This window comes from Haliotis cracherodii, unplaced genomic scaffold (assembly GCF_022045235.1).
Source record: "Haliotis cracherodii isolate W230 unplaced genomic scaffold, xgHalCrac1.p SCAF_14, whole genome shotgun sequence".
NCBI lineage: Eukaryota > Metazoa > Mollusca > Gastropoda > Lepetellida > Haliotidae > Haliotis > Haliotis cracherodii.
Genome location: NW_027266269.1, coordinates 36,428,387 through 36,450,962, shown reverse-complemented (window position 1 = coordinate 36,450,962; position 22,576 = coordinate 36,428,387). Strand labels below are relative to the sequence as shown.

General features: G+C 43.3%; 1 protein-coding gene across 11 annotated transcripts in view; it reads left to right on the top strand.

Moving 5' to 3' along the window:
• The first annotated feature begins 200 nt into the window (after window positions 1–200).
• LOC139461221 (collagen alpha-1(I) chain-like) overlaps window positions 201–22,576 on the top strand; it is a 31,816-nt gene continuing 9,440 nt past the window's right edge. For 4 of the 11 annotated variants that reach the window (XM_071242833.1, XM_071242836.1, XM_071242831.1 and 1 more), the window contains exons 1-21: window positions 201–277; window positions 2,512–3,879; window positions 4,584–4,667; window positions 5,511–5,648; window positions 8,446–8,556; window positions 8,738–8,836; window positions 9,106–9,309; window positions 10,002–10,157; window positions 12,292–12,495; window positions 13,163–13,288; window positions 13,702–13,851; window positions 14,308–14,505; window positions 15,004–15,207; window positions 16,210–16,335; window positions 16,579–16,782; window positions 17,333–17,458; window positions 18,134–18,283; window positions 19,509–19,706; window positions 20,636–20,842; window positions 21,779–21,904; window positions 22,413–22,562. In XM_071242833.1, the coding sequence (XP_071098934.1) occupies window positions 2,523–3,879; window positions 4,584–4,667; window positions 5,511–5,648; window positions 8,446–8,556; window positions 8,738–8,836; window positions 9,106–9,309; window positions 10,002–10,157; window positions 12,292–12,495; window positions 13,163–13,288; window positions 13,702–13,851; window positions 14,308–14,505; window positions 15,004–15,207; window positions 16,210–16,335; window positions 16,579–16,782; window positions 17,333–17,458; window positions 18,134–18,283; window positions 19,509–19,706; window positions 20,636–20,842; window positions 21,779–21,904; window positions 22,413–22,562 (4,318 nt within the window). In that variant the 5' untranslated portion in view covers window positions 201–277; window positions 2,512–2,522. Of the gene's footprint in view, window positions 278–1,438; window positions 1,485–2,511; window positions 3,880–4,583; window positions 4,668–5,510; window positions 5,649–8,445; window positions 8,557–8,737; window positions 8,837–9,105; window positions 9,310–10,001; window positions 10,158–12,291; window positions 12,496–13,162; window positions 13,289–13,701; window positions 13,852–14,307; window positions 14,506–15,003; window positions 15,208–16,209; window positions 16,336–16,578; window positions 16,783–17,332; window positions 17,459–18,133; window positions 18,284–19,508; window positions 19,707–20,635; window positions 20,843–21,778; window positions 21,905–22,412; window positions 22,563–22,576 lie in introns of those variants that run through there. The other 7 variants (XM_071242832.1, XM_071242835.1, XM_071242834.1 and 4 more) reach the window with 7 other exon arrangements.

The window sequence follows — 22,576 nt, the reverse complement described above, 5'->3', positions numbered from 1 at the left end:
GTTCCTATAGGTGCTTGTGTCGGCCTACCCTAGCCAGCCCGTGGAGGAAATGTCACATGATAATCACCAATTGTTGCCGGTTTATTGCCCAACCAATAGAAGTTTAACATTATATGGACATCGTACATTATTGTAATAACAATAGATGTTGCATTGATCGCCCATGTATACGATATATGGATTTTATATCATACCAACTGGCAGTTTATAATGATGAAAATTTCCTGTGTTAGCTCAGCAATGTGAGTCTTTGTGTCTGTGTGGTTGGTCGTAACAGGTAAGAACAACACCCTTACTGTTAAACAAATCAATCTTTTTTAAAAGAATTTGAAAACTGAAGCATCAGATGATATTTCAAACACTGTAAATACTGTGTATTATTTATTAGTATTTGTCAATGCTATTCATGCATAGCAAGCGTATTACTGTGCAGTGTCATCGTTTAAAGTACAGTTCTGGGGCTACCGTTTGCAATGTACATTAAACAACCGTATGCCTCGCAGTTTACAGGAGGGTGTGGTCATGTTTCGTATACTGACAGGATTTGCCTGCGAGTTTGCAAAGGTTTTCATATGTGTTAATGCTTTTTATAACTTGCCCGTGAAGAGATCACCCGTTTAATAAACATACAGCTGTATTACACATTGTGTAATACTAAAACGCGTGCTAATGTACTCTCGGAACACGTTTCTAGAACAAATATTGAAAGCTCTCAACATCCCTTGGCTCATTCAGCGACATTGGGTATGGAGTTGATAGATCACTGCGAGAAGCTTATGCACACTCGATGACCCCAGCAACCTTGTTGCTGGGCTGACGTCACATGGCATTGTTTCGCCGATGGATCTTGCAACAAAATTCCACAAATTACATCATCGGGTATTGTGACGTTATTGTAAACTTTGTCCGCCCCTCGGTGATCCTTTTGTCTGTCAGTCAAATGCCAAGCCAAACCGTGCTCCTACTGCCCAAACAACTCGTCTTGGTGTGTTGTAACTATAACTTGTAGCACGGGTTGCGACGGTCATTCCAAAATTGTTTGTGTAAAATTTAGTGACGTATAATATAATTGTTAAATCAAGTGTAAACTTTGGAATTTTCAAAGGCACATTAGAAATGTCAACTATTAATTTTCCGAATTTAACAAAATACGTTCTGTGTCCAGTTAACGTTGTTTTTATGTTTGACAGTTTCATTGTAATCTTTTAATTAGGTTATAAACATTTCTATTGTTTTTTGTTGTTTATTTACGTTATTACTCTTGAACACTGTGTACAACACTAAAGAAACATTGTTGTAAGTTTAAAATTTCTCAAGCCAGTAGGCGGGGCTTGCTGATCTTGGCATCAGCCAATGGTAATGATCTTTAACAAACCGTGCTCTTACTACCATGACACAGCACGGGCAAGATCAAAGGCACCGCTCACAACCCGTGCTACAAGGCGATCGTATTGTAGCGCAACGACAGGTGTTAGTCTGTTAAAGTATGTGAGTTGCGATAGTCTTAGTCCTACGATAATTTTGTGAATTCTAAAGGTGGACCGTTGTATGGTATTAAATTCATACGTTTCAACTTTTGACATGTTTGAAGTGTTATTCTGTTAAAATCAATTGGACTATGCCGTGGATCGTGTAGGTGTCAGCCTATTCATACTCAACAGTATAATTCTAAAAACATTATAAATGGCAAGTAATAAATAAAATACTAAACTCGCTCCCGTGTAAAAACAATTTTATGAAACTCGTGAATAGTTGTGGTGTCTGACGAGCAAAAGCTCGTCAGATACCACAACTATTCACGAGTTTCATAAATTGGTATTACATGGGAGTTCATTTAGTATTCTATATATCATCCAAAACTGGCCCCCACGGGAGATATCGCTTGGGTAAGATCAAGCGATATCTACATTGTAGATACATTGTAGATATCGCTGCAATGAAATTGCATCACAATGCTTTGCAGGCCATTGTGACGTCATTGATTACCATTACGTCACAAACAAATGACATCACAAATGCTTTATCCAAAAATGGGTAATGTCCTGTAATTGAAGGCAAAATATGAACGGTAAGACGCAAACATCCTCGATTATTCAATGTGTTATATGCCCCTTCTTCCTCAGGCAGGGTAACAACAAGTAATGTTTTTACGTCGTCTGGTATGACGCATCTAGGGATCAAGCCGCTGACCTCACACTCTATGCTCTGTTTACTCCGTATCCATAGGGGCGGTCGGGTAGCCTAGTAGTTGAAGAGTTCGCTCGTCACGTCGAAGTCTCGGGTTCGATTCCCGACATGGGTACAATGTATGTCCCCCGTCGTGATATTGCTGGAATATTGCTAAAAGCGGCGTAACACCATACTCACTCACTACACGTCGCTATATAAGTGCAATAATCTTGGACGCGACGTTAAACCCCATTTCACCTCACTCACTCACTCACTCACTGTATTCATAAAACCACGGAGGTCGCTCGTGTGTTACGTCAGGTCAACATATATTCGTTTCAGTTCCCACCATCATGATCCGAATATGGATGCTGACCTGGCCCCTGACGCCCCGGGACCCGAAGAAGACGAAATCTATCGAGAAAACGCCCTTGGTGAAGGCCGAGAGTGTCGAGAGTTACGAGAGCACGGAAGTACCAGTGACCAACAAGGACCGGATACACCCAATAGTGTCAGGCAGGGGATCCGAAGATCAAACATCTACGCTGAAACCGCTCGGCAAGAGCACCGACGCGTCCAAGACGTACAAAGAGAACGGATATGTTGTTGCAGACGGACGCGAGAGCACGCTTCCCTTGAAGGCAAATGACCCACGGGAAGATGACATTGTTCCCGATACGGGATCTACGCTGAAAGCAAACCCACGGTCTACAACTGGCGGTGATGGTTTAGATAACGAGGAGGACCGGCACCGCCATTTACATCCCTCACAAGATAAGGGGATCGAACAACCTGCTGGAACTGACTCGCGGTACGACGGGCTTACACCCTCGCCAAAACAAACTTTGTTTCAGATGGCAAACGATCGAAATAATCAAGGAAAAAATAGCGGTACAGATGACAGACAACGTACCCTCCCCTCATCACCTGATAGTCAACACGGAAACCATGCCAACGGATACCCAGATGGAGATGAAACAAGCCTTTTAATGGCTCCGGGTAGATCGAGGGCTCCGGGGGGAATAGATGGCAGCGGACAAAACACGGGAGCTGATGGACCCAATAGATACGGCGCTATCCCCGGGGAAACAAATGGCAATTCTCCCTCTGACTCAGATAACGGAGTATCTTCCGCCAGGTATCCGAATTCTGATGGCAGTATGTCCAATGGTCACGGGGATGACACGAATGGTTATGGGTCTGAAGGTAAAGGTAACCTTCTGATTCCCCCTTCAGGACGATCGCGAAAAGGTTCCAATGGTGAAAATGAAAGAAATCCAAATTTGAAACGCTCAGAAAAACACGGCAAGGAACTACCCTCAGGCCAAAGCAGGGGGAGACGACTCGAGGCAAGTCCAGGACGGAACCCCAAATCCAGATCGCCCTCACTCAAGTCCAATGCTAGACGTCCTAGTGACAAGGATAAAGAAAATTGGAGGGAACCTGAACTAAGAGAGGAAAAGCCAGCGAAACCAACTGTTAGAAAAATGGGATTCGGAAGCACTTATAAGCATCCTAAACCTGAACCAAACGATCCGTCAAAGGATTCCAAGAAACGGAAAGGTACTGCCTCGTCCAAGCCCAAAGGAGCATCCGAGGTTATAGAGCCAGAGATGGTTCGGAATACCAAGACGCAAAAGCCTCTCTCCACGGCGCCAGATGGATCAGAGAAGAGAAGGAAACCAGGTCAAGGTCAAGATCAAGGTCAAGGTTTGTATTCTTACGATAGATTGCCGTGGAAACAAACATCGGGTGTAAGTGCCCTGTCGTGCCGCCGTCAGCCATATTCCAGGTGAAACGTGGCAGAGCGGTCCCAATAAATTTTAGTCTCAGCCAGATAAAGGGCACGTCACGCCGAAGACCTGGGTTCGATTCCCATATGGGTACAATGAGTGAAGCCCATATCTGGTGTGCTCCCTGTGATATTGGTGGATTATTGCTAAAAACGGCATGAAACCACAATCACTCACTCATTCGGCCCTATACACCAGTGGTGACACACAAACAGATTTAGTTGCTTCTCAGGGTATTGGAGAACTAGTCTCCTGGAAACTTACAACAAAACATGTAAAACTAGCTGTGTACATATATTTGATATTTCAAACAGTGTTCCAGCACGGATGCACCAAACACATATAGTATGTCTTAATTTGATTTGTTGTCTATTGTTAGGTAGGTTTGTCAAGTAGTTAGGCATGTTCATTATAATGCCATAAGACGCGGGTTTGTTTCCCAGTTTGGTAATATTGTATACAACCGATTCCTTGTGTCTCCTGTGATATTACCGGAATATTCCAACCAACGGCGCCAGACCCTATGCTCCACCCACACGTTCTGACTTTCTAACCCTAACCCTAACCCTAACCCTAACCTAACCCTAACCCTAACCCTAACTCTAACCCTAACCCTTCCAGGAGAGACAGCAAACTCGGATAGAACTAAACCAGGACAGGATACTGAACCAGGCTCCACAGCTGCTGCAACCCCAGAGGATGGAGGTACGCGTCTTTTGTCTTTACGGATTATATGCATGTAGGGATGGAATAAAGAAGCCCGTGCTAATAATACCCAGGGCGTGTAAGTACAGCCGGAATCACGCGCCATGGTGTCAATGTATATACTGTTGACCAAAGACATTATGTCGGTGAAATATAAAGCAACGTAGAGCAAGCACCTGTGTTAGTAAATATCATTCCATTATTAGATATCCTCTAGCCGGACGTCTGTAGAACACACAACCCCTCTCCCCCCCCCCCCCCCCCCCCTCCTCCAAGAATGGCTACAAAACCACACGCATTGACACCAAATGTAAACATGCACCAGCAGCCCCTGCAAAAGTTGCGAGCGAGAAACGGAGAAACTGCCTGACAATTGAAAATCTACAACATGGTTGATGTTGGCCAATAATGAAACAAACAAGATGCGGTTATTCCATGGCGGTTTAATTGATCATAATTGTGTTTTGACACAAGTCTGCAGTGTTTCGGCGACTGTTTCAGTCTTGTGACGTTTGAATTTTCTTTTTGATATTTCGGTGAAATCCAAGTTTTAGATGTAGTCTTCGTGTACCCTTATAGTTTAGTTCACTTTTCAGAAAGTGTGTAAGAATCCATACCAACAGAGTGTTTATACTTGAAGCACTAGAGAATTCCTACCTGAGAAATTAAACACACATTTCGATCACATTTTCTGTCGACTCTTTCATCTTTATTTCGCTTTGCACTTTGCAAGATGTAGCTGCGTTGAAGACCGTTGTTAAATAGGCATAGACGTCTTTGATCCACCTCGCTCACGTGTTCGGATGTCTAAACACATGGAACGTGTTTCTATTCATGCTGTAGGTTTTGACGCCGAAACGCCCCTAACATTTGTCGTGCCTGAGCAGAGCTCGCAGACAAAAGATCACGACCCCCAGGAGGAGTATATAGTTCTGTATAATGACATTGAGGACAGTGATGGAGGTGACAGAGACTGTATTGGTAGGTGAAGGTTTAACTGAGGTGAGGTGAAATGGGGTTTAATTTCGCGGTCAACGTTATTGCCCTCATATATAGCGAAGTGCATGCACGTGTGTGTGTGGCACAATTTTCTCTAGTCAAAATGTTATATACTATATGTTATATACTATATGTTATATGTTACATGTTATATGCTATATGCTGCATGTATATGTTGTATACTATACTGTGTATGCTATTTTCTATACTCTATGCTATATACTATATGTTATATGTTATATACTATGTACTATATGCTATGTGTTTTATGCTATATGCAATATACCATATGGTATATACTATATACTGTATTCTATATGCCATGGTATATGTTACAAGAAAAATACTATGTGATATATTCTGTGTGGTATATGTTATATGTTATATACTATATGAAATATACTATATTTTATGTGCTACATTATATATGCTATAGTCTATATACTATATACAATATACTATATACTATATACTATATGATATACACTATATTGTATGTGCTATATGGTATATGCTATATATTTCTTGCCACTCTGGCGACTTTCACAGGAGACAAAGAGTTACATTATTGTGTAATAGATACTTATGTGTTTTTTCTGACAGTATGGCGTGCATGCACGTGTGTGTGCGATCCTAACCCTAACCCAAATCCTAACCCTAACCCTAACCTGCCGTCTCATGTCTCCTTGTTGAGATCCTAACCCTAACCCTAACCCTAACCCTAACCCTAACCCTAACCCTAACCTGCCGTCTCATGTCTCCTTGTTGAAATCCTAACCCTAACCCTAACCCTAACCTGCCGTCTCATGTCTCCTTGTTGAGATCCTAACCCTAACCCTGACCCTGACCCTAACCTGCCGTCTCATGTCTCCTTGTTGAGATCCTAACCCCAACCCTAATCCTAACCTGCCGTCTCATGTCTCCTTGTTGAGATCCTAACCCTAACCCTAACCCTAACCCTAACCTGTCGTCTCATGTCTCCTTGTTGAGATCAATTCCAGAATCTTAACACTTGCAGACAGTGTGTGCATGGCTGATTGTAGACACAATGAACACATTGTGTATAAATATAAACAAGTATTTCTCTTACATGATGGAATGAGAAGATTATATGTAAAAATATAACATGACACTGGGCAAATGCGTTCCTGACTTTCGTGGGACTAAGGGAGGCAACTCTGCACAACTGATTGTTGTATCTTGGATAACAGGGCCGTGCCTTCAGATCGTCTATTGAACTGGAATAGTTTCAATGTCCATCTATCATGGTTAAACTAAACACGAAGTCATGTCATCGTCATATCAGTTGTTTCAATTAGCGGTGGTTTGAAAAATATGGACGTATTTCATGTTTGAAAATCTGATTCATCTACGTGATGCACGTTGACCTTCACCTTCATGTTTGTGGTATTTGTCAACAACTGCAAATGGAGACGATGTTCTGTAGTTACTCAACTTCTAGATGATACTTCGACGTAATGTTGGTGTGTCGTGTAACGTTATGATACGTCGACGTAATGTTAGTGTGTCGTGTAACGTTATGAAACGTCGACGTGATCTTGGTGCGTCGTGTAAAGTTATGATACGTCAACGTAATGTTAGTGTGTCATGTAACGTTATGATACGTCGACGTGATCTAGGTGTGTCATGTAACGTTATGATACGTCAACGTAATGATGGTATGTCATGTGACCTTATCTTTGTGTGTCATGTGACGTTATGATACGTCGACGTAATGTTGGTGTGTTGTGTAACGTTATGATACGTCAACGTGATCTTGGTGTGTCGTGTAACGTGATGATACGTCAACGTAATGTTAGTGTGTCGTGTAACATTATGATACGTTGACGTAATGTTTGTGTGTTGTGTAACGTTATGATACGTCAACATAATGATTGTATGTCATGTGACGTTATGTTGTCGTGCCATGTAACGTTATGTTGGTGTGTCATGTAACGTTATGTTGGTGTGTCATGTGACGTTATGTTGGTGTGTCATGTAACGTTATGTTGGTGTGTCATGTGACGTTATGTTGGTGTGTCATGTGACGTTATGTTGGTGTGTCATGTAACGTTATGTTGGTGTGTCATGTAACGTTATGTTGGTGTGTCATGTAACGTTATGTTGGTGTGTCATGTAACGTTATGTAAGTTTGTCATGTGACGTTCTGTTGGTGTGTCATGTGACATTCTGTTAGTGTGTCATGTTACGTTATGTTGGTGTGTCATGTAACGTTATGTTGGTGTGTCATGTAACGTTATGTAAGTTTGTCATGTGACGTTCTGTTGGTGTGTCATGTGACATTCTGTTAGTGTGTCATGTAACGTTATGTTGGTGTGTCATGTAATGTTATGTCGGTGTGTCATGTAACGTTATGTTGGTGTGTCATGTGACGTTATGTTGGTGTGTCATGTAACGTTATGTTGGTGTGTCATGTAACGTTATGTTGGTGTGTCATGTAACGTTATGTTGGTGTGTCATGTAACGTTATGTAAGTGTGACGTAATCTTGGTGTGTCAGTGACGTTATCTTGGTGTGTCATGTGACGTTATGTTGGTGTGTCATGTAACGTTATGTTGGTGTGTCATGTAACGTTATGTTGGAGTGTCATATATCGTTATGTTGGTGTGTCGTGTAACGTTTGTCCTCTGTTGAGGTTATACTGGTGTGTCTGTAACGTTTGTCCTCTGTTGAGGTTATGCTGGTGTGTCTGTAACGTTTGTCCTCTGTTGAGGTTATGCTGGTGTGTCGCGTAACGTTTGTCCTCTGTTGACCCTAGAGGGAGAAAGCAGCACGGACCTCCACACCTTGCCCCGGCGTCCAAAGCCGACATCAGGAGCTGACAACCAAGCTGAAAGCGTCGCCAGGGATACTAGAGCACTGCAGAGAAGTAGGCAAATTGTCCTGAGTTACTACCACATATAGGATGAAGAGTAACACGCTTGTCTGTCACTCAATGCATAACCCATCATGTAGGCAGTATTAGAAAGTGTATTAAATTTTATTTGAAACTTTAATCACTTGAACATTTTGATGATAGGTAGACCAATGGATGAACATTGTATGTGCAGGCAGACCAGGGCACCTAGACCTCCAGTTCGATGCTGGTGAGGCCTCCGATTATCCCTACGATGACCAAAGACACCCCGGCGGAAGTGATCAGAGGCGAGGTACGTGTAAGAGTAGAGGCAGTGCCAGGAAAACATAATGTGTGTTTATTAGGTTTCAAAATATTTTTCTTTTGCTTTATATTATCATCCAATCGGGAAACACTAGTCCGTTAGTGGGCGTGGCCTATTATTTCGGTTTAAATGCCAATAAGGTTTTATTATCCAATTACATGCCGCGGACTCACTCTGACTTAAAGGGTGGGCTGTACTTGACACACGTGACTGAAGCATGATCTTCGCCGGTACTGATAATGAGTAAACTTGTCCAGATACTGATGCTGGAAGAGATGAGCGTCCAGGAGGACCTGGTACTGAGAGTTCCCAGAGAGTGCTCCAGGGTTCCTCCCCCGCATACCACACCCTACCAGGGGATAGAGGTGGAGGGTATGACAACATGAACGTGGACGACCCAAGACAAGGACTCAGACGTCCTGCAGTCGACGAAGTTTCAGAAACAGCAGATGTAGGAGATGGTAAGATTTGACGAGTGAGTGAGTGAGTGAGTGAGTGGGTACGAGTTAATGTGCAGCGATTATGATTGGTTAAGAAAACTTTTAAGCTTTCTTAACTGGGATTGACTGCGTGTTTATGCTATACTTGACAGCTTGTGGAGTATAAAGGTGTATCCCGCTGGATATTGTCTTTAAAAAAGGTGACATTATAACATCTGAAAAGTGAAAGGGAAATTTCATGGTCAATTCAGGACAATATTGACCATAACAATCAGAACACCATAACAATCAAAACACCATTGACCAAAACAATCAGGACATCTTTGACAATAACAATCAGGACACCATTGACCACAACAATCAGGACATCATTGACCACAACAATCAGCACACCATTTACAATAACAATCAGGAAACCATAACAATCAGAACACCATTGACCAAAACAATCAGGACATCTTTGGCAATAACAATCAGGACACCATTGACCATAACAATCAGGAGACCATTGACCATGAAACTAAAATAATGGTCTTGGCAGTGTCCAAACAAATTCTTAAAATTTATTAAGTCTAATATTTGCATTGATGCATCCATGTATCTTAAGCTCTGCAGAGTTACCTCCCTTAGGCATGTCAGACAACTATTGTAGTGTAACTGAAAAAAACAGCGTGAGCACTAACACACTGACCCATTATTATTGCAAATCACAGCTCCAAACAGAAAAGGCAATCTTGGAAGAATACCACGACGGGAAGGCACAGACTCCGCCAACACTGAGGTCAGCGAGTCTACACCGGTGGCTGCCAAGATGGCGGCTCCGAGAGGGGCGGCGGGCACTGCGAGAATGGACGACCCCAGAGAACAAGGTATGCAACAGCTGGTAGATATGGCAATGCCGGACGGTGTGATACAATTGCGCTTGTAACTGTGCGAGTGTTCTGACTACCGTGAAAATACCCATGGAGACGGAAGTTTGAGATTTCAGCAGAACAATGATACATATAATTGACATATGGTCGTAGGGCGCGGACCACGTGACTTCTAGTCTAGTGTGTATGGGGGGGGGGGGGGGGGGGGTCGGGTCGGGGTGGGGTGGGCTGGGGGGGTGTTTGTGGCTTTTTGTTGTTGTTTTGTTGTTAGGGGGACACAGCGCATTATTTTGTGTAGATAAAAAAACTCAGCCGCCATCTGCTGGGGAAAAAAATAATTCAGCTCAATGAAAAGTCTCCACCGCAAGTTGGCCATCCACATCAATACAGAGTATTTTGTGAGCAAAGCCATAATCTTGACAGATCACTTTGAGAGTCATGACCATGAGAGACTTGGCCATGGAAGACTTGACCATGAGATATAGTATGCCTGTAACCCTTATTTATTAATAATCACTTTAAATTTTCCATTTCAAGAGGCCATACAAGATTATTTCCGTCACGTGAAATGTACATATACCTTTCCTTGAAAGAACAAACAAACAAAACATTTAAACAATATAAACAAGAATAGTTTTTTTACAATAAACTAAAATTACGGGCAAAAGAAACTTTGTTTGTTCCTAAAAACTGAACAGGGTCAATGTAAAGGAAGAGACTTGTATTGTCAAAAGACATGCATTAACAACGTCATTACAAGAATCAAGCTGGCCTAAAATGTACCTTTTTGCAGTCTGGGATGCATCAGTTGAGGATGAAGGGTTTGTTGTGGTCGGGATATGCAAGGATGGGGGCTGTGGTAAGGGCTTGCCTTAGTTTTTCGAATCTCTTTTGGCAATGTCAGACCATTCGAAAGACGCGTCTTTTTTCAGAATGTTGTATAGAGGGGAGGTGATGCCAGGATGGTTGTATAGAGGGGGACGATGTCAGGAAGGTTGTACAGAGGGGACGTGATGCCATGGAGGTTGTGTAGAGGGGGACGATGTCAGGAAGGTTGTATAGAGGGGAGGCGATGCCAGGAAAGTTGTATAGAGGGGGACGATGCCATGAAGGTTGTATAGAGGGGGACGATGCCAGGAAAGTTGTATAGAGGGGAGGCGATGCCAGGAAGGTTGTATAGAGGGGGACGATGTCAGGAAGGTTGTATAGAGAGGGGGCGATGCCAGGAAAGTTGTATAGAGGGGAGGCGATGCCAGGAAGGCTGTATAATGGAGAGGCGATGCCAGAAAAGTTTGCAACAAATGTGTGATAATACAAGGGCACACCTAGGAAATGATGCATGTTATGTTCAGGGGATGGGATCTGTTTGACTGGATCTGTTGTTGAAGGATCAACATGGATGCCATCTTTGCTGAAGATGTGCCCCACGTAGTTGCCTTGTTCTGTCGCGAATCTACATATGCTTGGTTTTGGAGTGAGTCCTGCTTCTTTGATCTTTTGGAATGCTGCCTGTAGGCCATTCGCATGTTCCAAAAACGTTTTGGAAAACATTATAATCTCATCTACATACATAAGTATATAATGCCAATTCATATCTATTAGTTTATCGGAAATGATTTGCTGAAATATCATATCAGCATTGTTTATGACGAACGGGAGGCGATTCCATTCAAGAACACCATCGTGTGTAATGAAGGCCGAATTGTGTTTTGTATCTAGATGGAGAGGTATTTTCCAAAAGACACAGGCACAATCATGGACACTCAAATTTTGGCATTGCTGTCGCCTAAGGTATTAAAGTCATCTTACATGGGTAACTACATTGAGATGTCTATAATCATAGCCAAAGCGATAAAAGTTATCACGAGCACGGGCATGGTGCTGACAAACCTAGAAACACAATCGGGGCGAACTGGGACTCGTCGCTGAAGAAACAGTTTTCACCACATGGATAAATTGTGTGAAGCCCTTTTGTGATGTCAACCGCCGTTACATTGCTGTATGACTGACATAACACACCCAGGCACTTAATTCAGAAACTGATATGTAACGAAGGTGTGAATGAACAGCCGCCTATCCTTACGTCTACTTCAAGTTTGTTGTTAATAAACGGACAAAATAATCTTGGCAGCACCACGTGGCGGAGTGGGCGGGGCCCCATCAGGGAATGATGCTGACAGATCACAGAGGGAACTTCAAGGGTCAAGGCCAGCAACGCTCACGACGGCCGGTGGAGATGCAGACAGTATCGGGATGAATGACCCACACGGACAGCCACTACGTCGTCCTGCCGTTGACGAGGACTCGCTGGCAGAAGAAGGAGGGAGGCGGACAAGTAGGAAAACATTTATTATTCAAATAACCAAACATGTCATTTTAACAATCTAAAATGATGCTAGTCTCAGACGTCAGCCCTTTTTAGGAAACCCACCATCATGGGCGGGGTGCTCACCACCCAAGAAACAAAATTGGCGATGAGCTGGGGTTCGAACTCACTAATCATAGGTTTCTGGCGTGCCCAAGGGACGCAATTTTGCACAACGAATTACTGCAACTGAGACGATGTGGCCACCTGCGCCCCTTCATTGTATTGACACATGACGGAGGAATGTGGATAAAGCAGGATTGAGCTGATGGATGTGCTTCAATACCCAAGATTTAGTTCGCTCTGTTCAATCAAACAACCTTCCCTGCATCTGCTACCTCAAGCTACCATATCACAGTGTGTCTTTTCCATGATATTTACGTTATTAGTAGATGGTAGATATGGCCAAGAGGTCTTAGGCCCCGACACTTGCTGTTTTGCCCATGCCAATGGGCGTCTTCAAAGTAGTGAAGGTCTCCACCAAATATCACTTTGACTTTCCTCTGATTATACTAACAGGCTGGGGTTTCACAGAAATGTTGTTTAACTACAAAAAATCATTACAATCAATTAATGCATGATGCGGCATCTTGGCGGATATTCTCCAGGAGTCTTTTAAGAAATCTGATTGTTTCAGAAGGGTCACCAGGATCTCTGAATGTACGGAGAGCCGCTGGGGATGAGGATGTGATTGTTCCTGAAGACGCCCATGTGTCCCACGCACAGATGAAGACAACAGGCGCTGGTAGACCTGACGGTGATGGTAACATCAAATTTCCAAAAAACATATTTCCTAATAAAGGCATAAAAAGCGATAGATAGGTTATGTAATTGTTTTCTTAAAACAACACATTAAGAATTATATTGAGTGTGTTAGTATGGTTTTACGCCACTTTTAGCAATATTCCAGCAATATCGTGGCGATATTCGTGGATACACGAAATGGGCTTCACACATTGTACTCATGTCGGGAATCGAACCCGGGTCTTCAGCGTAAGGAGCTAATACTTTATATAATTAACCACAAGGCTAACCGACCCCCCCTAATTATATTTAAACATCTACCCAAACCAGGGCCTCTGCAAAGATATTTCAAGAACGTCAAACGTTATCTATTTTTTCAGTCAGTGGCTGACTATACGTTTATTTATTCGGCTTGGGTTAATCTTACTACAGGGTATTCACCAACATCTCTCGATGTGAGGAGAGCCGCGGGAGATGAAGATGTGATAGTTCCTGAAGGTGCCAGTGTTTCCCACGCCCAGCTCAGGCCTTCCAGGGGCATCGAAGACGATGGCAGGGGTCGTCAATTTGACGTACTCTCAGGTATGAATCAAGGACATTGAAATTATCAGCTTGTGCCATTGTAATCACGGACTTAAGACAGTTGATTCTGGGTCAACTACAGCACACCACGGTTGTATCGAACTAAAAAGGATCACTATTTCATAGTTATAGGCACATATACACCCTATGTACATCAAACCAGCGGGACCCAAAAACAGTTCGTTATATCCGTTAGTTTGGTATAAGTGTGTTCGTTATAAACTTAGTTTACTGTAGATGTGATATTGGAGGTGTAGTCATGGTGAGGAGATGGTCTTGGGGAGTGTCGATCTCGGTTGGTATTTTAAAGAAGACATCGTAGAAATGGGTCAATCAGGGATTAGAGTTCAGATCTAAGGGACGCAACTCTTAGACGTATTAGGTACGAATGGGCCAGTCATGTCGATTCTTGCCCTGAAGCCGGGTTCGTACCCTACACATGTGTAAATGTTTCAGGCCAAGGCAATCAGCCTGACGGTAGAGACACACCGTCCTCCCAACGTGAGATGGAGGATCCTGGATTCAGCACACGCATCATGTCCACTGCGCGACCTTCTGACAGAGACGGGATGACAGATGGACAACGTGGAACTGCAGTCAGGAGACCAGGAGACAGGGGGTCTCCACCACAGGACACAGACCCGTCTGCTAAAGGTAGGTCCAGGAGGGTTTATGTGTGTTTTGTCAAGGCGTTATGCAGGTGGTTGGTGCTACCTGTTGGGTTGGTTGGGTAGTCTTGGAAATAATCTCAACGGAAAAAGAACCTGAAAAAATTAAGATCTAAGTTGTCGTTAAGAACGTGACAAATGACTGGTTCCTCAAATAGATGGACACAATTTCCTGCCACATTAACCTGCAACACTGCCGTGTAACTGGAGTAACTGGCTTTCAAACTGAACCCACTTATTCAAAAAAGGTGTTTGTATCTCCATTGTAGTTTCTGACGTTCTAAATTGTGTTCCATTCAAAAAGTTGTCAGAATCTCCACTGAAATATCGGACTGAGATGTGTTTGCCCTTGTCTCCAACATGTTCCTGGAGCTTACAGGAAAACTATCATGTATAACATCATAAATACCATCATGAATATATCGTGAATACCATCATGAATACTAGTGTACACGCAAAGAAAATTTTGTATGTATTCATTCAGCACCACGTGGTGGAGTGGGCGGGGCTCCAGCAGGGAAGGATGCTGACAGATCACAGAGGGAACTGCAAGGATCAAGGCCAGCAACGCTCACGACGGCCGGTGGTGATGCAGACAGCATCGGGATGAATGACCCACACGGAAGACCACTACGTCGCCCTGCCGTTGACGAGGACTCACTGGCAGAAGAAGGTGGAAGGCGAACAAGTAAGAAGACGTCAATATCTTTATTTGAGTCACATGTTCACGAAAACTTAGTATATCACATCTAATGGTCGCAAAACAAAGAACATTACTACATACCAGATTGGTTGTCCGTGACAGTGTTTCATATTTACATTAGTCTATAGGTGTACACATGGCCAAATTCACATCTGCAGCCGAACAATAGGCGCTGACATTTTATGGTACATATAACTTACTCATTGATAATATTCGTGTCTTGAGTGTAACGTCGCTTTTAACAGTATTCCAGTTATATCACGGCGTGCTTAATGTGGGAGGAAAGCCCGAAGTGATGCAGGTCTCAGACGTTTACCACTTCGGTGAAACCCACGAGCACGGTTATGGTGCTGACAAACCTAGAAACATAATTGGGGCGAACCGGGATTCGAACCCACAATCATAGGTCCTGGCGTGCCCAAGGGACGCAACTCTGCACAGCGAATCGCGGCGCGTTAGACGACTGGGCCACCCGTGCCCCCTCTTACATAGAGGTTACATACTTTGTTTATACCGAGATGTCACTGTCTCAGTTTCTAGTACATTCATGTACATTAGGCTGTATTCGCCTGCAACAAATGCCTGATCGCGTCCCGGTCAGTCTCCATAATCAGACACGATGTCATATCTCCACGTGGATAAATATCATGTTATACAGAGAGGGCATGTGTGGTGCTGACACATTTCAGAGTTCTTTATCCTTGAAGCAGCTGGATTCGAACCCCAGGCTGGCCCTTATACCTCACCATACACAATCTACAAGGTACGTCAAATTGAGACTGAATACGATATCAAAATACTGCACACCACAGCGTACGTACACTATACGTTGTGATGACAAGCAACTGAGAACGGGGTCGTAAGTCTATGTTAAGGTGTGGGACTAACGATCACCTTAGCGCAGAGATGGCGTTGTACAACGGCACCCAGATCAGTTTGATATTGCATCTCAGATAGTGTTTAAATCCTGTTCTGATTGTTTTTTAGAAGGGTCACCAGGATCTCTGAATGTACGGAGAGCAGCTGGGGATGAGGATGTGATTGTTCCTGAAGACGCCCATGTGTCCCACGCACAGCTGAAGACAACAGGCGCTGGTAGACCTGACGGTGATGGTAACATCAAATTTTCAAAAACATATTTCATAATAAAAGCATAAAAGCATAAAAGCATCTTGTTTCCATTCAAAAAGTTGTCAGAATCTCCACTGAAATATGGGACTGAGATGTGTTTGCCCTTGTCTCCAACATGTTCCTGGAGCTTACATGCTATAATGAATACTATCGTGAATACCGTCATGAATACCATCATGAATACTAGTGAACATGTAAAGAAAACTTTGCATGTATTCATGGCAGCACCACGTGGCGGAGTGGGCGGGGCTCCAGCAGGGAAGGATGCTGAAAGATCACAGAGGGAACTGCAAGGATCGAGGCCAGCAACGCTCACGACGGCCGGTGGTGATGCAGACAGCATTGGAATGAATGACCCACACGGAAGACCACTACGTCGCCCTGCCGTTGACGAGGACTCGCTGGCAGAAGAAGGTGGAAGGCGAACAAGTAGGAAAACATTACTCTATTTCACTGAATTTATTACTGGTAGGACTCTATTTTCTTACATGTCGGCTTGGTTTATATCAAGATTTCACTGTCTCAAATACTGATAACTTCATGTACATTAGGCTGTATTCGCCTGCAACAAATGCCTCGTCACATCTCGGTCAGTCTCTTTCATCAGACACTGCGTCATATCTCCTTGTCGATAAATATCATGTTATACAGAGAGGGCATGTGTGGTGCTGACACTTTTAAGCGTTCCATACCCTGGAAACAGCTGGATCGAGCCCCAGGCTGCCCCTTATACCTCACCATACACATTGTACTACTTTCGTCCAGTTGAGACTGAATAGGCTATCAACATACTGCACACCACAGCGTACGTACACTATACGTTGTGATGACAAGCAACTGAGAACGGGGTCGTAAGTCTATGTTAAGGTATGGGAGTAACGATCACCTTAGCGCGGAGATTGCATTGAACAACGGCACCCAGATCAGTCTGATATTGCATCTCAGATAGTGTTTAAATCCTGTTCTGGTTGCTTTTTAGAAGGGTCACCAGGATCTCTGAATGTTCGGAGAGCCGCTGGGGATGAGGATGTGATTGTTCCTGAAGACGCCCATGTGTCCCACGCACAGCTGAAGACAACAGGCGCTGGTAGACCTGGCGGTGATGGTAACGTCAATTTTCAAAAAAATAGTTCATAATAAAAGCATAAGAGGCAATAGATAGGTTATGTAATTGTTTTTAGCAATTTTCTAGCAATATCTCGGCGGAGTAAGCCAGAAATGGGCTTCACACATTGTACCCATGTCGGGAATTAAACCTGGGTCTTCGGCGCGATGAATGAACGCTTGAACCATGCGGCTACCCGACTGCCCCGAATTACAGTGAAACTGTAACTGAAACCCAAACCAGGGCCTGTGCAAAAATAATTCAAGAAGGTCAAAAGTTATATGCTAGTATTTGTTCAGTTAGTGGCTGATCACCTAAGCGTCTAATTAATGCAGTACATTACGTGTGCATGGAACCACGAAGAATTCCAGTCATTGGCTAACTTACGTTTATTTATTCGGCTTGGGTTAATCTTCCTACAGTGGATTCACCAACATCTCTTTATGTGAGGAGACCCGCGGGAGATGAAGATGTCGGGAATCGAACCCGGGTCTTCGTCGTGAGGAGCTAATGCTTTAACCACAAGGCTAACCGACCACACCAAATAATATTTAAACATCTCCCCAAACCATGGCCTCTGCAAAGATATTTCAAGAACGTCAAAAGTTATATATTTTTTCAGCCAGTGGTTTGTGTGTACGTTTATTTATTCGGCTTTGGTTAATCTTCCTACAGGGGATTCACCAACATCTCTTGATGTGAGGAGAGCCGCGGGAGATGAAGATGTGATAGTTCCTGAAGGTGCCAGTGTTTCCCACGCCCAGCTCAGACCTTCCGGGGGGATCGAAGACGATGGCAGGGGTCGACATATTGACGTACTCTCAGGTGTGTATCAAGGATATAAAAATTATCAGCCTGTGCCATTGTAATTATGGACTTAAGACAGTTGATTCTGGGTCAATATACAGTAAACTAGGGTTGTAACAAACTAAGAGGGACCACTAATTTTAGTTTGTTATAACCGTAGTTCGTCCTAAAGTACTCACAGAAATGGAAAAACCAACTGTTTTTTCGATCTCAGATTTTAAATAAATGCATTTAATGTACAAACTATATAAATATTCAAACAACTCAATTAGTACTAATTGGGCCTTGGCACAAATACAGCGTATCAAAGGTTTTTATGGCTTTTTACACGTAAACGTGTGTAAAAATATGAACAAAACAGACTATTGTGAGACTGAGCATAACCAGGTGTTAGTAGATGAAGAATTTTTCATGACCTATGACACCTTGACGACAGGTGAAAACAGGTGCTTGAAACCCACGTGCATGTGATTTGTCAGTGGTTAGTGATTTGTGAGTGGCTTTGTGGGATAGTGAATCATCGTCAAAATATCAGAACGTAAAAGTATCATATTCCCTTCTCAAACAATAACTTACATGTCATTATTATTATGTACATAAACATAGCTGTATTTTTATTGTTGTTTTAATAACTTTTTTTTCAGGCTATTTGCATAATGCTTATAGCCTGTTTCTGCCATGTCAATTTCGACCTAGTTTTATTTTTGAATGTTGAAAGTGCCTACAAATTACCTCCTGTAAAGAACATTTTGTATTGATCACTGAGATAAAACTAGCAAATCCAGACTAGTACTTTTCCTTTTGTTTTGTTATTTCTTATTTACATCTACGTAATGCTTTGTGTCGATTATTAAATCCAGCAAAACATTTTTGTTTTCATTTCCATGAGTACTTCCATGCACCCTATATACAGTAAATCGACGGAACCCAAAAAGATTTAGTTATATGCATCAGATCGGTATAAGCGTGTTCGTTATAAACGTAGTTTACTGTAGATATGATATCAAATGTGTGGAGATGGGTAGCCAATTATAATGGAGACCCTAACCCTAACCCTAACCCTAACCCTTACCCTTACCCTTACCCTTACCCTTACCAATAGCCTAGCCTAACCTTAACCTTAACCTAAACCTTAACCCTAACCCTAACCCTAACCCTAACCCTAACCCTAACCCTTACCCTAACCTACTGGGCAAATGGTGTCTCCTTTATACGTAAGTAGTGTCATGTGTAAATGTTTCAGGACAAGGCAACCAGCCTGACGGTAGAGACACACCGTCCTCCCAACGTGAGATGGAGGATCCTGGATTCAGCACACACATCATGTCCACTGCGCGACCTTCTGACAGAGACGGGATGACAGATGGACAAGGTGGAGCTGCAGTCAGGAGACCAGGAGACAGGGGGTCTCCACCACAGGACACAGACCCGTCTGGTAAAGGTAGGCTCAGGAGGGTTCATGTGTGTCTCAGTACTACCAACACTTGGAGGACTGGTATATTTGTAGATAGAGCAGAAGAGGCGTGACTTTATTCAAATGTTACATACTACATGATCAGTGACGGAGGTCGTGAATTAAGTGTATGCAAGCACAGACAACTATATATGTTACCAAGACACAGATTACGTTTTACAAAACTGTTGCAGGAATGAGTTATGGCCACATAGATAGTTCGTTTACTTTTTTCAATTACATAAAAACACCAATTACTTTTAAGAAGGTTTAGTTTAGTTTAAATGTACCGAGGTTTGTACTGACTTCATGAAACATACCCCATCAAGAGCATATGAAGTTTGTTTTGACCAGTGATTGATGTCATGAGCATCGATCCACGCAATAGGGATAGGATGACATGTATGAAGAAAGGCAGCGAGCCTGACCACGCGATCCCGTTACTCGCCTTTTACGACAAGCATAGTCGTCATTTACGGCAGGCATGGTTTGCTGAAAACGTATTCTACCCCGCATCTTCACGGTTTGAGAATATGAAGGAATCCCTGGTACGGAAACTGTGTATCATAAACGGCATACTGAGAATCTACAAATCATTTACAAACTGTTGCACAGAATGAACAAAAAGTCAGCGAAGAATGATATTGGCTGTTGCTGACTAAATGAGGAAAAAAACACTTTTCACGTTCATGAGGTATTTCTGCTAAAACCCAAGTTACGGTCCAGGGAATGGAAGACACTGGTGACATAGAGATGTGCATTGTTATCGGCAATGTTTTAAAGTTTTAAATTCTGCTTCTATTCACAACAATGTTAACACGTTATAGATTTTGTCGCCACGTCGCTGACACATGCCTCAAAATATTTCTCATTGTCATGAATATGGAGGAAAAGGTATTCTCTGCGTCTGTTCTCAGAAGCGACGCGTGGCGGAGTGGGCGGGGCTCCAGCAGGGAAGGATGCTGAAAGATCACAGAGGGAACTGCAAGGGTCAAGGCCAGCAACGCTCACGACGGCCGGTGGAGATGCAAACAGCATCGGGATGAATGACCCACACGGACAACCATTACGTCGTCCTGCCGTTGACGAGGACTCGCTGGCAGAAGAAGGAGGGAGGCGAACAAGTAAGAAGACGTCAATATCTTTATTTGTGTCACATGTTCACGAAAACTTAGTTTATCACATCTAATGGTCGCAAAACAAAGAACCTTACTACATACCAGATTGGTTGTCAGTGACAGTGTTTCATATTTACACCATTAGTTTATAGGTGTACACATGGCCAAATTCACATCTGCAGCCGAACAATAGGCGCTGACATTTTATGGTACATATTACTTACTCATTGATAATATTCGTGTCTTGAGTATAAATTCGCTTTGAACAGTATTCCAGTTATATCACGGCGTGTCAGCTTGATGTAGGGGTTTTCCAGTTATATCACGGTGTGTCAGCTTGATGTGGGAGTATTCCAGTTATATCACGGCGTGTCAGCTTGATGTGGGAGTATTCCAGTTATATCACGGTGTGTCAGCTTGATGTGGGAGGAACGCCCGTGACAAATATCTTTAAAGATTACCACTTTCGTGAAACCCACGAGCACGGGTATGGTGCAGACAAACTAGAAACACTATCGGGGCGAAGCGGGATTGGAACCCACGGTCATAGATGTCTGGCACAACCAAGGGACGCAACTATGCACGGCGAAATGCGGCGCCTTTGTTACATGGGCCACCCGTGCACACACGTTACCTAACCAAACGGATGATCCATGGTGCCCGAGGACGCAGAGCTTTACAAGGGCCTGGTGGTAGGCCCCGATTGTGATCCTTGTCAGCACAATTCCCATATCAGTGGGTTCAACTAAAAGGGATTTGTGAAACTGAATTCTTATTTCAGCTGAATGTATTCACATTCTCTGATCGCAACATGGCTGAATATTGCCGACGTTGCGTTTCGGCGAATGAACCAGGCAGGTTTACGTTTTACATCAAACATTTAACCTCACTCACTCACTCACTCACTCACTCACTCACTCACTCACTCACTCACTACTTCAGAAGGGTCACCAGGATCTCTGAATGTACGGAGAGCCGCTGGGGATGAGGATGTGATTGTTCCTGAAGACGCCCATGTGTCCCACGCACAGCTGAAGACAACAGGCGCTGGTAGACCTGACGGTGATGGTAATATCAAATTTTCAAAAACATATTTCCTAAAAAAGGCATAAAATGCGATAGATAGGTTTTGTGATTGTTTTTTAACACAATAACGACGACTAATTTTAATTCTTCGATGACATTGAAGACAGCCTGATTCTGATTGGTTAAAAAGAGTTTTACTTTTTGCCACAGAATCCTCTTCTAAATATGTAAGGCCTGTTCATATCAAAATCCATGCGTACGAATACATCGATCGGCAACCCCGACTGCTGCGATGACGAGATTACAAGACGATATGTTCGGGATTCAGGGACATGTTCGGTGGCGAACAGATAATGTTCTCACTGAAACGGACGATACTGAAATTAAAATATAATATTGTAAGATAGTGTTTTAGACCCACTGTGTTTTGACATTTGATGTATCACCTAAGCGTCTACTTCATGCATTACGTGTCCCTGGAACCACGAAGAATTCCAATCATTGGCTGACTGTACGTTTATTTATTCGGCTTGGGTTAATCTTCCTACAGGGGATTCACCAACATCTCTCGATGTGAGGAGAGCCGCGGGAGATGAAGATGTGATAGTTCCTGAAGGTGCCAGTGTTTCCCACGCACAGCTCAGGCCTTCCGGGGGCATCAGAGACAATGGCAGGGATCGACATATTGACGTACTCTCAGGTGTGTAGTCAGGA